Here is a 19,301-nt window from a genome sequence, read left to right on the forward strand (position 1 = left end):
AAACAGATGTTTAATTAATAAAAAAAAAACCACACGTTGTGTATATCGTCATAAATTGCTTGCTCCGATTTCACAAAAAAACTTGAGTCGTTACCAAAAGAGATTAACTATTTCCTGTAAAAGAAAAATCATATTTAGAACAAAATTTAAATATTTCAAGATCATAAACGCGAATATCATTACGTGTGTTTTTACAAGCAAAATCAAAATAATGGCAAATACATTTTTCTGAAGAAAAAAAAAGCTTATTTTGCTTTAAGAAAAACTGACTTCATCAGAAGTGATCTTATGACCAGGCCCCGGGGCCATAAATCTTAAACATACTCACTTTTTGATCTCAGTCTCACGTTTACAAAAGGAATATGAAGAAGAAAAAAGTTTTATAGTCCAAGGGTCGGAATATGCATTCAAATCAGGCCTGTAATGATAGGCACTCCGATGAAATATGACAAAATAGGACCAAAAATAATTGTGTTTAAACCAAGATAACAATGTTGTTTAAAGTTTGTTTCCCCCTGAAAGGTCCACAGTGATTGTAACAACAATATGTTATCTACTGAATGTAGATATTAAAAGAAAAAACAAGTGAAACATAATTCCATAAAAAAGAAAATCATGGAGGATATTTATATGTAATAGGTAGATGTATTTGTGCTCAAGATTGTTTTTTACCATTCTCAGCAAACATCAATAATATTTTTCAGATGTGGAGGGGCCAGAATATGTTACATCTTCCATGAGACGTTTGGTCGAACACTAGAGAGTGTGAATCCCTTGGGAGGGTTAACTCCCCTGGACATCCTAACAGCAATTAGAAATGCCACTGTATGTAATCACACGAAATCATAAATGCTTATGCATTTTGACCAAAATATATGTCAAAAAAGTTCTAAGGATGTCAGTCCAAGAAATAATTAAAGTAATTGAACTATTTGTTGAAAACACAAAAGCAATTTCAAAATTGAATGAAAATGAATATTTTTTTTTAATATAATGTTGACATTTTATATCTGATAATTTGTATGCATCTTCTTGTAGGGTCCTAGACCAGCTCTGTTTATCCCCGAAGTTTCGTTTGAGCTCCTTGTGAAACGACAGGTTCGTCGTCTAGAGGAGCCAAGTCTACGATGTGTAGAATTAGTTCACGAGGAAATGCAGAGGATTATACAACACTGCGGAACACAGGTTAGATTTGATGCTGAATGGAATGTTAATGAATATTACTCTGATCATGATATACATGTATTTGTAGGTTGAAGCATGACAGAAGATTTTAAAGTTACTTTGTGACAGTCTTTTCGAGAATTTCTATGTTTACAGAGGCCCAAAAAGAATAAATGTATGCATACTACAACTTTGGCATGCACTTTATTTAAGCTTTAGAATAAATTTAAAAATATGATATCCACCATTAAATTATGAATGTTTTTCCTCACAAACAGCAAGAGATGTTGAGGTTTCCAAAACTACATGAGAAGATAGTAGATGTAGTAACTAACTTATTACGGAAGAGATTGCAACCCACCAACAGCATGGTGAGTTACTGACTTAATGTCAAGTAAGGTTTTCTGAGATGGCAAGTTGGTTGCAAAGGGTTCACAGTCTGTGTGTTAAAGTCATGTTAATGGAAATGTGGTCCCAAAGTGTACTTACATGTAATTTGTGTCTTAAAGTCATGTTGACAATTCCCTTTTGCAACAATAAATCATAATTATTAATCTTTATTTTCAATGAAATATTTTTTATGATTCCTTGGCTGTGTATTTTAAATATATATTTGTTTGTTTCAGGTGCAAAATTTAGTAGCAATAGAGTTAGCATATATCAATACCAAATATCCAGATTTTCATGAGGCAACCCTTTTTCAAAGATCACAGAAATTAGAAATTAGTAAAAACTTTAACGATTTCCACGTTAATAACGAGTCTACAAAGGATAATAAGGTAATGTAGTGTGACTGTTCCATGCTGAAATTTATAATATTCATTACTCATTAAGGAAATTAAAGTATTTTAATGGTGAAAGAAAATTCGTTGCTGTAACAAATGTATAAAAAATTATATATAAAATTAAATATAAAATGATATTATTTTTAGCTAAACAGCTATTGGTTTTAGAATAACTTTTACAACATTTGTTGTTTCCAGAAAGTAAACCTGGTATAATTTACACGGTTTTGTTCTTTTGGTGTAAAAATCTTTTGTTGTTTGCAGAAAGTAAACCCTGGTAAAATTTCTAACTTTTTGCGGGGTCAGGGTGACTTGCATCACGCTGATTCATCCCAGCAGTCCGGCCAGTAGTCGACCCGACTCCCCCGCCCACAGTGTTAAAGGGGTCAACCTCCTCTCAAATGTAGTAAGTAATGCAATTATTCATATTATAAATTTTATTTTTCGTGGTACATGTATAATCGAAAATGAATTATGAAAAAAGCTTTAATTATTGATGTTTGCAACAATAATTTTTTCATGCAATGTTAATTGAATAAAGCTTTTATTGAATCCCCCTCACCAAAAAAAGTTGTTTTTTTGTTGGGGTGGGGGGTGGGGGGTAAACCCCCCCCCCAAAAAAAAAACTTTTTTTTTTACATAATTGTTTATATGGAACACTACAACTGGTTGTTAAATTCTGTATTTGAAATTTGTAGTTTAAAAAAATATTTTCTTCTTATCTATTAAAGCCTCAACAAACATCCAGAAAACTCTCACCCAGGGACAAAGAGACTGTGATGTCATCGGTAATTTTTGTGAGCCTGTAAATGCATATCATTTGTAACTATTTCAAGCTGAAGTCATGAACAGGAAAACATTTTGTTAACCTGGATTTATGAATTATCTATTTATAACTATAACACACAAATGTATGAACATACACATGTAGAATTAAAATATGACGTTTTTCTTTTTATAAAACAGAGCGCCAGAAATGGTCCTACTTTTTGATTGTCAAAAAGAACATCCAAGACACAATACCCAAGGCGATCATGCACTTTCTAGTTAATTTTATCAAAGATAATCTCCAGAGTGAACTTGTCAGCTCTCTGTACAAGAAAGAGGAGCTGGAGTTCCTATTGGAGGAGTCGGAACACATAGCACAGAGAGCCAGCGAAATGTTACAGGTAAGGGTGCCAGAGTTATCTTTCTTGGTAGAATCATTAGAATAATTGGTATACCCCTTTCTGTGATTGCTGCCCAAGTATTTGCCTCCCAGGTTCAGTGTCAAAATTTTTACTCAATAAACACAGTTACATCTACCTGTACTTACACCAGTAGATACTATATTAACTTGAACGTTTTTGCAGGTTTTGAATTCAAACTCTGTTAAGTTTTAACAGGAAACACATAGCCGTATATTTTTTCCTGGCACTTCAAAGAGCCAGTCAAATTATTTTACAGATTCGTGAGATTCATCTGTGTTAAGAAAAAACAGCAGAATTAAACAACAATGGAGGAAACTGCTCTATAATGAGACCAAGTACAAAACAGGGACAGGTGACAAAGATCCCACCCATCAGTGTTGTTCTGTCAGTCCATAAATCAAACAACTCTGTGTATAGTCCATGTCACAGGGACTTACTACACTACATGTATGATACAGTCCAATTCTTGGCTGTGTTTTTCAATGTACAGGGTGTGTGTAAAAATACATTCTTTCTGTTTCAGTTGCATTATGTTACCTAGAGATGTCTGAAATGTTTTGAATGAGTTGAATTCTGTGTGACTGTATTAAATTTATCGTTTGTCATTTTGTATAGAAAAATTTATGAGTTTTTAAAGTTTTACCAAAGCTTACATGACTATTTATCCAGACAACATATACTTGTAATTGTTTAATTTATGTAAGTAGTTTGTGTGTTTTTTTCCATCTAATAAGCAATTTTCATAAAACTAATGATGTGTTTATAGTAACAACCATATTACTTCTAAGTTTGTCAATTTGCTTATCAATCAATTTGTCAAGAGAAAAGAACTTGTACCATGATGTTAAAAACATACCTGAATCACTAAATAGTATCAAACTAATGAATGTATGTGAATGATTCACCACAAGCCAGTTGAGAAACAAAATCACTAGTCATTTAATCACATATAAAACTTTACATAACATTAATGTTGCTTTGTATGAATTGATTTATCCGGTTTTCAGCTCATACCCTGGTGTACATGCAGCAATATCGCTATAGATGTAGAGACCACAGTTAAATCCAATTTATATCAGGGCATTGAATTACCCATCTTACTAGGGATGTAAAACTACCGTATGAACTATTATTTTGTTGATTTTTAATCTTAGCACTCTGCTCCTGTTATGCTTATTTTTCTTTGACTTTATTGTTCTTGTTTCTTCTGATTATTATAACAACTTATTTTTGATAGTGCAGTTTAGTGTGTGAGAAAAGTTTTTGTTCTTACATACATGTATAGGTTATGTGCTCTTTGATTTATGTATGTAGCTTACTCAGTAGATGATGGCATTGAATAATGCTTATAGGAGGTGTGTAAACTAACAATTATACAAACACAAAAAAATATAACACATATATCATGTTAGTTAAATATTTATAATATTAACACACACTTTTTCAAAATATAAAAACTGAGCCAAGGGCAATGCTGTAAATTTTGTGTGTAATTTTTTTTTTAATAATCTGTAAACGTAAATGTATTCGTTTGGCTGTGTATTCTTTTAGCATTTTTGGCAGACAATGACTTCCGCAAAATCAAGTACATTGCTTAATGTAATGCATACACATGATTGTAAAAAAATATCTTCATGGATCAGAAATGTTCTTAATCAAATCAATGCTTACCTTATTAATGTTCTCCCAATATTTCGTACATGCTATATTAAATATATTTACAGTTGTTGTTTAGAAATAAATGTCATGTATGCCAGTTGGTTATAAAACTACAATATTGAGTACATCATGTTCATAATAAATGGCATATTATTAAATGAATGTAATTAATCTTGATGAGTACTTCTTGAGACTTGTCCACTTTTTCATTCTATTGGTAGACATTGAAATGAGAAATGATCTTTGTAATAGGTGTTGTACAAGTGTGAAAGTGGGATGACGTTTTTTCCTTCTATCTTCTTGTTATGAAATTTATGCATGTACATCAAATGTATCAAAGAATAGTAACTCCAGTTAAACAAAATTGAAATGTAACATTCAAAGAATAACTCCCTCAAGATCTTTATTATCAAAATGGTTTTGGTCTACTTGTAATTGTCATCAACAGTGCATGTACAAAGGGTCATTCATTAATTAAATGATTCAGATTCAACCAATTGTGTCACTTTTTCTCTTTAAAAAGAAATTTCAAAAATTTGTAGAAACACTAGTCAGTAAGAACAAGTAATTTTTTAATACATTCGAATAAAAAATGTGTTTCATATTCACTGATCTGTCATTCCGTAAAGATTTTAACACAAAAAAATTAATGTAAGATAAAACGTGTTTTTAACCCAAATTCCACCCTGTAATGATGTTTGAATACATTTGGAAGAAAGTTATGAAGTTACTGTAAGTTGTAAGATATCAATTCATGGAAAGCAAATTTTCTTCAATTTAAACACATGTATGTTAGAATATACTTAGAAAAGTTCATTTCACAATCAAGTGTAATTATATTGGTAATCTTCAACATGCATATTTACAGCACGGCAGTGAATAATTCATTTCTTACTAATTAAGCAAATTTTAAGGTGAACGACAGTGAATAATTATTCTTTTACTAATTAAGTAAATTTTAAGGTTTTTGAAATCAGTAGGTTTGATTAAAATCGTATCGTAAATGTATATATTAATACATTCTTGTCAATGAACTGCTCCAAACCATGATCTAAGAGATTGAAGTCCAAGTTGCTGTGAGGTATACAGATAGGCGATGTATGCGGACTCTGTACCGACTTACCACAATTATTTCTGGTTCATGGAATCAGGACTTTACACCGATCGATCGAACCGTTTATTGGTCTTTTGATCAGGATATTTTTGAGTATTTGACTTCCTTGTAGAAAGTAGACTCAAGGTCTTCATTGCAATCAAAGGGTCAGCTATATATAGGCGACTTTAAAGGTTAATTACTAAGTTAGAGTCAAAGAACATGTATTTGATCCGATATCAAAGCTGTATACATAATATGTACTTAACAAATAGTTATAAATTAGTATGAAATCTTTTAGGTATTTTTGATATTGCACGCGTATTTTTTACCCCCCCCCCCTCCCCCTGCTTATTACCTTTTAGCATGAACAAAGAACTAGATACACTAACATGACCTATTCTTGAGAAGTTTTTTGAATAGAAGCCATCGCACACAACGAAATTCACATTTTAACTTTCTCATGTGATATCACATAAAATATCTTAATTTAATTGTGGGCGACGGATGCGGACACATTTTCATCTTCAAAAAACTTTGAGGAAATGCGCCATTTTTCAACATTTTTGACTATATATTAGGAATATGACAAAATGTTGGAGTCAATATTCTTGATGGAAAACAGGATAAGATTGTGTATTTTAGTATTTTATATACACACATGTTTAAGATGGTGTATACATATTTTCATGAGATTTAAACAACGTTTGAATTTAAGGGCAAATTTTGAAAGACACTGTACCTTCTTCTTTGAAAATTGTAATGTAAACTCTAAAGAATTAAAATAAAGGGAAAACCCTACACTGCCTGTAAGTCAGATAGTGAAAAAATCCCCTGCCTTTATCAATTCTCCGCATTATTTTTGCAAATTGAAGTGCTTGAGCCTGACTTAGATGTCCGTGGTTGATAATGTAGCACTCTTTTCCATTATAACATTGTAGACCAGTGCCAAGAGGAATAAGGAAAATTCAAACCCAATTAACAAGAGCGTAAATAATAATAAAAAAAACCCCAATGAATCGAGATTATGCATGCCATTTTTAATATGTGCTGAAGTGGGAAGTTGGTATTCTAAAACTTATATAGATTCTGTAGGACATAGCATGTCTGAAACTAAATTAGTATATTCCAACGATAAGCAGAAAAAAACCCCACACAAAACCCCAAACAAAACCAAAACTGTGATATCTTCATTTTAAAAACAAATACAAGAATCCTCTCTATTTAGTCTTCCCATCCTTTCATGTCTTTGAATAACCAATTTAAGTTAGTGGTTGATTAGGCCTTTTTGAGAAAAATGCCATTTTTTCTGTAATAAAGTTAATATCATAATGATTGCAAGTTCAATCTACCACATGACTTAAGAAGTACCTCGACGGTTTCTTACATCTTTGGTTTGGATATCCCATTATAACTTGTTCATATTTAATCGTTCGTATAAGATTTGAGAGGCTTTCGCAAAAAAAATTAGCAATAAGTTTTGACAGGGAAAATAATTCATTAAAAGATAAAACCAGTCTATTTTAAATTTTATACATTTACATTTACAAATAAATATACATATTTTTTTACACATATCTTAATAACAAATAACAATGTATTTCCAATAAAAGGAACGAAATATTCAAGTTACCGCTTCGATTTTATACTATTCTCATTCGGTCAACACACGAGAAAGTAACTTTTCATGGAACTAATTATGATAAAAAAGACAACCAATTTTCTTTTAATCTGCAATATATAAAATAAATAAATGCAAGTAATATAAAAAATTACTTACAGTCTATTTCGAAAATACCATATACAATTTTTTGAACAATGTTACAGATTTAATTCAATTAATTTTCAGAAATAAAGTGATAATGTGAAAAATGTAAAAAGAAAAAGTATCTTGCATGGCTTGTAAAAATCATTGTAAAATTACTCTTCGTCTGAAACATTTATACATAATCATTGCAGTTAATTATGTAAATATATTACTCAAGGCAGTGCCATTTTCAAATAAATGCATATTTTTCATCTTTCGTCATAAATAGACAGCATTAATTCATTTAATTAATTCATGAGCTCAAAGGCAGGCAAATAGCAACGGACGAGGTTATTTGGTGGTCTTTCTTTTTGGCAATTGTTTTTGTTATACATGAATACATCCTTGCATAGGAACATAAACGCACAAACCAATCATCCACTTTATAATTTCAATGAAAGAGTAAAGAATAACAATGGAATTTGAAGTTGTATGGAAATAAACGAAATTCACCTCCTTCTATCGGATCTGGAGTTTGGGGTACGGCGGTTCCAAAATATATATTTATACATATATAGGAGAGCTTTACGAAGTACTGATATATAGGACGCACAACAGTTCTAAGATAGCATCGAAGGCATGCCTGCTGGTCTCAATCACACAAAATATTAATAATATATCTACATGTGTATTTGAAAATCCAGCAATATGATACATGCTTAAATAGTTAAAACCTATAAAGAAATACGTTTTTAAAAGTTAAAATTCCCCTTTGTACCATATTTTGTGAATTTACAAGTATTCAAATTCCATAAACAATCATTAGTTTTGATACTCAAGCATTTTTGAATAAAAATGAATTGAAATTGTATTTCCAGAACAACTCCAAATGGCAATGCACTAAAAGTAGTACGAAAGAGTTTAAAATCAATTTTAGATATAAATAATATTTGATATAACTAAGAATTATTTAATTAATAAAAAATCCACATTTCCCCGCAGAAAGCCCCGCATTTAAAAATTCTGTTCCTAGTTCAATTGTCGTTGTTCAAGTTCAAAGTACTTTTTACTCTCTCCACTTTCTCTTTGTTGCTCATCCTCTTTAACACTACAACCGAATGACTGAGTCAGACTCAGTCGAGATCCGTTAGATGAATGATTTGATGTTCTCAGTTTGCCCGAATCAGTGTCATGAATTAAAGTTGTTGATTTGCCAAGATTTCCCATTTCCGCTAACGTATGGTAAGTGTTGGATGTCCGTGACCTTGCGCTAAGAGGACTATTATCCTTAATTGAGGGAACTTGAGTTGCCTTTACTAGCATCTATTTTTAGAAGAAAAATAAAATATAAATCAAGATGTATTAAACTATTTTGCTTTCTGTATTTCTTATAAATACAGAAATCTAGTAGAAAATCTCGCTGCATGCAAAGAATTTTTTTTATTCTTAAGCATGAACATGCATGCTAAAGCGATATTAAAAAAAATGAACTCAGTACAAAACAAAAATGTATTTCTTAATAAATAATTACCCTCAGTTCTTCAATTTCCGTGTACACAACCGGATTATTAATGGATTGACAGATTGGATTCAAGTCCAAGTTTTTATGGTAAAGATGCCTTTGTCTGCATTTATCAATATAAATGTAAAATCTGTATCTTCTTACTTTCTTAATTGTGAACAGTAGGCAATGGAACAAAGGAATGCGTACACCAAAGATTAAATTTAAAATTGCTGTCTGTAATTTATAAGCTATTTTATGAAAGAGCACTTACCGCAAGATATTTAAGATCCAGCAACCAATTAGAGTCACCACAACTCCAAGCAAGCAACCAATAACAACACTTACAAAACCAATCGAAAAACCTTGCATTTCAAACGAATAATTTGTTGAGTATTTATTAATAAATTATAGGTATTTGATATCACAGAAATACGGTTCGACCAATATCATTACCTGGTAGTGTTCCTTTTTCTTGTGAAGTTGCACAATCCGATTTGTTTCTGTTTTCTATTGAATTATATAAAAATACACTACTCCCAATATTTATATTTATACTTTAAACAACGGATAAAGAAAATATAGCGTAGCAAATTCGTATTTAATGAAAGGTTAGGAACTGAATAACATGAATATTTATTCACATGGTAGATACAAATTTGATCATTTAAAATAGCCTTTATACAAGTAGTACCAGGGGTATACCTTTCTGATACTTGAAATCACATTCGATGATTATGGTTTTTATGTTGCACTTTGAAAAATTCGTAAAATTACGTAAAATGGAAATGCCATCCTGTTGACTGATCAGCATGTAATCAATGCTATGGTTTATACCCTCGAAGAAGTTGTTTATCTCAAGTTTCCCAGTGCAGGGTATTGAGCAATTTGTTTTATCTATTTGGAAATCAATAATTTATTAAACTATCATTGTAATTTAGCATACTTTTTTCATTATAATTAACTATTATATGTTTTTTACTCCATAAATTTTATTTAAACCAAAAAAAAAATAATTTCTTTGGTGATTTATGCGGAATATGAAGGTACATTTAGCGACATTGCGAACAAAAATACTGTGGAATCATTAGCTTTCGTGGTGGCTCATTTTCGTGGATTTTGTGGGTACCTCTCATCCACGAATTAACATCCTCCAGGAATAATATATTAGGGTTATAAAGTCATATTTCGTTTTGTAGGTAGAAGAAAATACACGAAATTACGTCCCCACGAACCTATAAAATTTCAGCAATTCACAAAAATTGGCCCCGACGAAAATCAATGATTCCACACTACATAACCAGCGTTAGCGGATTATGTTATTTTTTCTGTAATGATCGCTACCTTCATGGCCGCATGGATTACATGTATCAAAGAAATCCTTTTAATGTTTATATTAATTTTACATTTTTCTTTTAACAAATTATTGAATTGTAAATCACCAAAATAGGTTAAAGCAACTAAATTTTTTTAATGTTAACCAGTGAGTTAGATTAATATAGTCAAGTTATGTTATATAAATTTGTTTGAGTCTGACATCATTATGATTATCTAATGCAGTCCGTGATTTTTATTAGGATACTGGATTTTAGCTAAATTTCAGCCATGCCCGTTTCTATAAAGCTATGAATAACAATTTTTTTTTAAGAAATAGAGGAAAAAATAGTTGGTAAATGTAATTATTAACAGATGAACAGAATGGAAAAAATATCTATTATTATAGTAATATTCTTAAAATCTATAAAACATGTGCAGTTATAACATTTTACTTCTTTTTGTTATGAAAATCAAACCTTCTGCCCTCAAACTGTATGGACATCCTTTTTGAAATAAGTCATCGTGGATAAGAACTGCATCTTCGAGACATAACTTTCTTTGAAAACTAAATTCAAACATTATTTACATTATTTAACATTTGATACATGAACACGGAAAAGTGTTAAACAAGTTTGACAATATAATTATCATTTTAATGATCAACGTTTTGAATCACATTATAATTGGTATATATGTACAAAAAAGATATCTTCTACTTAACTCTGTTAGGTTTAAGAGTTTTCTAAACAATATGCTTTAAAATCACGTGTAAGACTGTGCAGTAGAATAAATCACCAAAAATCGATACACAGACTGTTTGATACAGAAATATCTTGAAAATGCTATTTACCCAGCCCCCCAAAAAATTAATATGAAAATTATTTAATATATCATATTCAATTTCAAACTATGAATGTTTATATTCAATTTTTAACAATCTTTTTTGTTAACTCAATTCAAAGTGTAAATATCTTCCTTTAAAAAATGATAACGGATATCTTATTTAATAGTCTGGAAAAGAATTCATTTTTCATATTATTTTATAAATATTTCTGTTAAAAGAAAAAAATATTCATAAACGTTCTTACGCCGGGAGAGTAGTTGTATCAGAAGAAAATCCCCTTCTACTCACATGGAACAAAATCAACGTCTCTACAGTGACAAAAGTTTCTTTGCTAGATACCATTATATTGAAAAGAGCAAATGTTCTACACATTACAAGAAAATTTTATACATCTAAATTTAAAGTAATTTATGTCACAACAATGTCCCCATGCTACTCTGCCACATGTTAAATGAGTTATATACTTACTGCAAAGTATATTCATAATATCCATGTTTTAAAGAACCTGTTGAAGAAAAAGTTCGATTCACATCTGAGTATGTGATCTCTTTACAGATACACGAGACAAATCCTATTTTTACCACAGTAACAATTAAAACAGGAAATGAGCACAAATTTTTTTTTTAATTTGCCATTTTATATATAACACATACATGTATCATGACAGTTGTTTAAACAACGGAAAACGAAATGAAAATGATAAATTGGAAAGATAGACACCACTATTTTGAGATTTCTTAATCATGTGACCGATCTTCAAAAAATTGAAGAAATAATGTCATTCAAATTTATATGTCTTACAACCTATTTCTTCTTCTTATTTTTTTTTTTTATCTCATGTTACTTTTGTTAGTAACCATTAATATGCACTTCCATGTGCAGATTTAAAAAAAAAAAAACAACCCAAGTAAAAGGTAAGAGCTATATTATAAATTACTTAGTACATATATAACATTATCATTTATTGATATCTTGTCTTACAACATTTCTAATGTTGGATTTGGTAAATAATATGAAAATGATATGAAACGTGATATATTTAATAAGCTTTGTCGTTGTTATGATTAATTCAGTAATATTTCTTGTTCACAGTTGTTTTAAAAAAGAACCATTATTGAAGTCCTAATGTAAAAGGATATTTTGTCGTTGAATTTCGAGAAAATAGTTTTCAAACATTTCATTTTGTAATAAATCTGAAATTTAAACGAACGATTCTATAAAAGCACATCGTTTGATGATTTTATTGGTCGGATAGATTAATCTTTTTAGCTTTATCGTTGTTATGATTAATTCAGTAATATTTCTTGTTCACAGTTGTTTTAAAAAAGAACCATTATTGAAGTCCTAATGTAAAAGGATATTTTGTCGTTGAATTTCGAGAAAATAGTTTTCAAACATTTCATTTTGTAATAAATCTGAAATTTAAACGAACGATTCAATAAAAGCACATCGTTTGATGATTTTATTGGTCGGATAGATTAATCTTTTTAGCTTTATCGTCATTTAAATACCTGTAGTCTTTCAGTAAAACATGTGTTTATCAGAATACATTGTATCATATCTTGGTAGAATAATACGTTTTTAAAAAATCTGGAATTTTTTGTGCTTTACATTTTTTTTGGAATAGTATGTTGGGTGGTCTAAAGTTGCAATCCGTTTAAATGCTATCATACTTTCATTATATTTTAAGTCATGTTTGCGACAATGTAAATTTAAAATAGTCACCCCCTTGAAGCCATAAACTACGATTTTCTAAAGTTAACGAACTAAGTAAAGAAAGTAAAATAACCCTTGATATCACATTCTCTAATTTTTATAAGATAAATGAAATGAAAAAAAAGCCCATTATATATATATATAGATATATATATATAATATATATATATATATATATATATATATATATATATATATATATATATATATATATATATATATATATATATATATATATATATATATATATATATATATATATATATATATATATATATATATTCTAATATACTAATTCTTTTTTTTTGATCAAAACATTACATCTATGTTTAAAAAAAACTTCCTGTTACACTATGCTTAGATTTTATCCTTCCTTTAATTGCTTTTCCAACTTTTCAGAGTTTTTAAACAAGTGGGAAATGTATTTTTCCGTTTCCCTTCTGGCAGTTTAGTGATCGTGGGAATATTGCCTACGGATCTAATAAACAAGGTCATGATAATTTAGAGCAAGATCTATATATATATATATATATATATATATATATATATATATATATATATATATATATATATATATATATATATATATATATATATATATATATATATATATATATATATATATATATATATATATATATATATATATATACACTACTGTAATGAAATAACCCTGAGACTATCAAAAAACCCTGAGGAAACCCTGAGTGGCACTATGAAAACCCTGAGAGACCCTGAGGTTGGCACTGAGGGTACTTAGGAAAACCTGAGAGACCCTGAGGTTAGCACTGAGTATACTGAGAAAACCCTGAGTGGCCCTGAGGTTAGCACTGAGGGTACTGAGGAAGCCCTGAGAGACCCTGAGGTCGGCACTGAGGGTACTGAGGAAACCCTGAGAGACCCTGAGGTCTGCACTGAGGGTACTGAGAAAACCCTGAGAGACCCTGAGGTCGGCACTTAATACGAAAGATTAAAAACTCCTTAATAATTTAACGATTGGCGTACTCTTAAATATAAATATAAATATGAGTAACAATGCATTAATATAAATTTATTTTACTGCATATGATCAGACTTTCCATTTAAACAGTATCTTTAATAAATTGTAAAGGGAAAATACAGAAACACAAAGGATAAGTATGTATTCTGTACTTATTATATGTACATTGTATACTGGTTATACATGTGACAAGCGAGTTTTACGTAATCTATTATTCCTATTTTTTTTTTAAAAACCGTTAACATTTAAAGTACTAATATTCTTCAGAAATGAAATAGAAGTTGTTCGTAAAATGTAATGTTTATAAAAAAATCATGTTCACTTTCATTCATTTAATTAACATTTTAGTTGCCCAAACAAAACATATTTGATTAATGAGCATTCGCAGAATCAATAACCGGTATTTCTAATTTAAAACAAAATGTAGATCTATTTTGCTTTATCATATAGCATATTCTTGCACAGTATGAAAAAACAATAACATACTGGGAGAATATATTTAAGCACTAGCTAGTATGGGCATTTAACCAAAGGATAATATATCCCATACATAAAAATTCTTCTTGTGCACATATAGATCGGTAAACTTTTCTAATGCTTAGACAGTAAAGTGGTGGGAGGTTATAAAACTCCATGTACTCTCTCTCTCTCTCTCTCTCTCTCTCTCTCTCTCTCTCTCTCTCTCTCTCTCTCTCTCTCTCTCTCTCTCTCTCTCTCTCTCTCTCTGTACAATATGTAGGTAAGGAAAAACGAAACAGAACATTACAATTAGAATTTTATTTACAAGCCCTGAGTTAAATATAAAATAAACCGATTTTGATCGCTATACATATTTGCTGTAAATCCCGATTTTGAGCGATAACTTTATAAATGATGTAGTCTATGTTCAATAAAATTTTCTATGTTTTGATTTCCATGCAGACCCGGGTCAAACTCTTTTGTTTTATGGTGTAATTCTCCGCCGTTTGTAGCTGTTTATTTTGATGCTTCAAGACAAATACACAGGTGGCCAATATTCACAACTCGCCGCGGTCACTCTGTTGCGTGTATAGTCTGGGCCTTGTCTGTTAGAAAAGACAAAAGAATGTGTTCTATACTTGTACACAAAGGAGACAGTACATTGTCTATCATACACGGTACTTTTTTATCATGGACTTCGAATCAGAAACAAGACAATCAATGATCAATAAAAGTTGAAGTGCACGATTTTAAACACTAGCGATATCACTGCATGCTACATGTAGTAGTATTAAAACATGTACAAAGTATTTTCACATGAAAGAGAGAGAGAGAGTGTGTGTGTGTCGGAAGGTACGTATTTGGGCGAATGATTTGGTCGATGACGGAGGAGGAAGGGGGAGGGGTGGGGGGGGGGGGTGTGAGCCGAACTTGACTTGACATGAGGATATTTTACGATGTGTCCAAGTTTTCTTAATTGAAAGTTACATTGTATTATTGTCACTTATTTAAATTGATGATACTATAGGAAACAAAAGCGAAATCATTCTACTTCAGGTTTGTTTCCGTTTAACGACATACACAATTAATTAGAAGAGTTTATATGCATGTATATAGGCATAAATTTTGATTCAACTTCTCAGTCTCTGTTGCGCATAATAAAATCCAAAAATGGATATCCGTGAATCCCGTGCTGATTAATACAAATTCTCTTGTGGAAAGGTTCAAAACATCTCGGTGAATTCTCAGGATCAGATAATTTTTAACTCTTGTCGAAATTCATTTTGATTATAAAATACAGTAACGGGAAACTATAACTTTGTGAAATTAACCTCGTCAAAACGACCGTAACTAACAATAGATTGAACTTAAACCAGAAAAGATTGAAATAAAAAAGTCTCCCTATCTCTCTAAGAGAGAGAGAGAGAGAGAGAGAGAGAGAGAGAGAGAGAGAGAGAGAGAGAGAGAGAGAGAGAGAGAGAGAGAGAGATAAAGGGATTTTTTCGATACATTTCAAACATTTGTCATATCATCGCATACTAGTAGTTCTAAACACATATAAATATTTGTAAAAGAGAGAGAGAGAGAGAGAGAGAGAGAGAGAGAGAGAGAGAGAGAGAGAGAGAGAGAGAGAGAGAGAGAGAGAGAGAGAGAGTTTCATGTTAAAATATGATAAAGAATTTTTAGTTTGAAAGAGAGAAAGAGTAAAAAATTATTTGCTTATTTGAAGCGCCTTTTATTGCATAAAGATGTTCATGGTGTAAGATCATGCAAGAATTCACTGTTGCTTTTTAATTTCACATTTCATTTGAAGTTATGTTCTTGTCAATAAACAAAGGACAACAATTTAGCGTTACAATTGAATTCATTAACTGGACCTTTGAAATTATACAAGACAGGCAAACCTCGGAATTCCCCTTCCCCTTTCTCGGCATTTCCGGTAACATGAAATATCAAAATTCAATCGGGTGGAAAATATTTCTAATTTGAAAAGTTCAATATTTAAAAAAACAAAACTCCTGAATTTCAACTCGCATGGATCTTAAAAAATAATCTAATGCCAACTTTCATAATTGATGCTGGATGTATAGTAGAGAAAAGCTGTTTATCTTTTTCATTACGAAATCTGGTGCACCTAACATCGTTTTGAAAGGGGGGAGGGCAAACTTATCGAAAAAATCTTCACAATAGAATGGAGAATGGAGAATGAAACAACTTCTCAAAATCTTTACAAAAATTTAAATCTATACATGTTTCTATATATGGGAGGGTGGCGTACATTTTCAAAATAGATATACTACTTTACATAAAAACTATACAATATAAAGTACATGTAACCCAATTGCTTATCTACTTTTTGAAGTTAGATAATCCTAATTCAACAAACACATTTTAGCCAATAAACATCATTAAATTTGTGCATGTATCTTTATTAGATGTAACTAAATGCATGTAAATGAAATTAAATACATCTTATTTTAAAATAGTGAAATAGTTCAAACATCGTCTCGGATACCTGGTACACTAAATTTAACAACCTGTTGTGTTAAAACTTTGATATTGTTTGCTTCTTTATAGTTTTTCTTTCACAATGATTAATTACATATTGATATACATAACTGACATTTCAGTTGAATCAATCCGCGACAATTTCACACCTGTTATATATTTCCAACATTGCCTCGGGCACCTACTCATTACATGCAGCGAACTTGCGTGTGTATATCTTGTATATTCTGTGTTAGTTACAGTGTTTTTCTGATCATGGGCAAACAAAAGAATTGGCAATTGATATACACAAAGGAAGTTTTAGTAGAAAGTTATATGCAGTATTTAAGAAAAACAGTACAGGGGAAGTTCTATTTTAATTAGATGTCAATTTGAAATAAATGTAATATTTAAATTAGATATTATTTTTTACGCATGCTTATTGTAAAAGAAAAAAAAATTGTGTTGTAGTTTGAACTAAAAATTAAGCACTTTGTTTGAAAATAAAACGTTACTATAATCAGACAATATAATACGGTTCATACCCGAACATGAGTTCTTTTTCTGACTTAAAGCTCAGAGTTGCTAAAAAGAAATTTCGACAAAATCAAAATAGTCATTATAAAAATTAATTTTATTAAATGTAGCTTGTATCGTTTTAATTCAATCGCATAATTTATATCGTTTTTCTATTAAAAGTGACCTCAGGGTTTCTCAGGATTCCCTCAGTACCCTCAGTGCCGACCTCAGGGTCTCTCAGGGCTTCCTCAGTACCGTCAATGCCGACCTCAGGGTCTCTCAGGGCTTCCTCAGTACCCTCAGTGCAAACCTCAGGGTCTCTCAGGGTTTCCTCAGTACCCTCAGTGCAAACCTCAGGGTCTCTCAGGGTTTCCTCAGTACTCTCAGTGTCAACCTCAGGGTCTCTCAGGGTTTTCTCAGTGCCACTCAGGGTTTCCTCAGGGTTTTTTGATACTCTCAGGGTTTTTCCATTACAGTAGTGATATATATATATATATATATATATATATATATATATATATATATATATATATATATATATATATATATATATATATATATATATATATATATATCTTGCTCTAAATTATCATGACCTTGTTTATTAGAACCGTAGGCAATATTCCCACGATCACTAAACTGCCAGAAGGGAAACGGAAAAATACATTTCCCACTTGTTTAAAAACTCTAAAAAGTTGGAAAACCAATTAAAGGAAGGATAAAATCTAAGCATAGTGTAACAGGAAGTTTTTTTTAAACATAGATGTTATGTTTTGATAAAAAAAAGAATTAGTAAATCAAACTTTTTTTCTTTTTACACGATCTATAAAAGGTTTTTATCACGTTTTAAAAATTATCTTAGAAATAATCTACGGTACATAAGTATCTAGAATATTGTTGAGTAATTGTTCTTAAAATCGAATAAATACTTATTTTAAGCATCATAGTTTGAATTTCACAAAATGCATATTTTAAATGTGATAGCTGCGCCATCTTTTGTGACGTTATAGGTGTCAAACGCTAACACTTCTAGTATAAAATTAAAGTGTTTTAATGCGTGTTTATGAATTGCATGTGTATAAATAATAGTAAAGATTGATAATATTAATTTCAAATAGTATTTCTAATTTTGTCAGGACAAATCAATTAAATAGTAAACAATACAATTTACAAATTTGACTAGCCGTTCAGTCATTTTGAATTCCGTATGCTGTAAATTCTCAGTATTTTTTCTCTCAGAAATGGCCCTCATTTTGATCTTTATTATATCGATATTATTAATGAAAAATTGGAATGACAAATTCAGACTCGATGTACTTAAGTTTGTCGCATTTTGTACCTGTTTTTCAATACTTACTGATATGCATCAAGAGTATGTGACAAATAGATGTTCAATTAATAAAAGAAACCACACGTTTTGTATATCGTCATAAATTGCTTGCTCCGATTTCTAAAAAAAAGTCGTTACTATAAGAGATAAGTTATTTTTCGTAGAAGAAAAATCATTTTTAGAAAAACATTGAAATATTTCAAAATCATAGACGCGAATATCATTACTTGTGTTTTTACATGCATAATCAAAATAATGCAAATACATTTTTCTGAAAAAAAGAGAGCTAATTTTGCTTTAAGAAAAACCCACTTCTTCAGAAGTGAACTTATGACCAGTTTAAATAACCAATTTAAATTAGTGGTTGTTTAAGTAAGCCCTCGGAGAAAAATGTCATGTTTTCTGTACAATTAAGTTAACAGCATTGCAATGTTAATCTACAAGCAGGCTAGTTCACGAAACTTTCCTAAGATATGACCTAAGAGTGTTC

General features: G+C 30.4%; 2 protein-coding genes across 2 annotated transcripts in view; one reads left to right on the plus strand and one right to left on the minus strand.

Moving 5' to 3' along the window:
- Positions 1-491: 491 nt before the first annotated feature.
- The window catches only part of LOC105328776 (dynamin-1-like protein), a 40,672-nt gene continuing 21,862 nt past the window's right edge, over positions 492-19,301 (plus strand). The window contains exons 1-5 of the mRNA XM_066082419.1: positions 492-503; positions 640-825; positions 1,039-1,185; positions 1,443-1,535; positions 1,791-1,943. Coding sequence (XP_065938491.1) covers positions 492-503; positions 640-825; positions 1,039-1,185; positions 1,443-1,535; positions 1,791-1,943 — 591 coding nt within the window. The remainder of the gene's footprint in view (positions 504-639; positions 826-1,038; positions 1,186-1,442; positions 1,536-1,790; positions 1,944-19,301) is intronic.
- On the minus strand, positions 8,688-11,971 carry LOC117683004 (uncharacterized). The gene is made up of 7 exons (XM_066081438.1): positions 11,769-11,971; positions 11,545-11,608; positions 10,933-11,021; positions 9,845-10,036; positions 9,596-9,649; positions 9,170-9,504; positions 8,688-8,961 (listed from the first exon to the last, which is right to left on the minus strand). The coding sequence occupies exons 1-6, from the start codon at positions 11,791-11,793 to the stop codon at positions 9,410-9,412; spliced, it is 519 nt and encodes a 172-aa protein (XP_065937510.1). The 5' UTR covers positions 11,794-11,971; the 3' UTR covers positions 8,688-8,961; positions 9,170-9,409.

Source organism: Magallana gigas, chromosome 4 (genome assembly GCF_963853765.1).
Source record: "Magallana gigas chromosome 4, xbMagGiga1.1, whole genome shotgun sequence".
In the NCBI taxonomy this organism is placed as follows: Eukaryota; Metazoa; Mollusca; class Bivalvia; order Ostreida; family Ostreidae; genus Magallana; species Magallana gigas.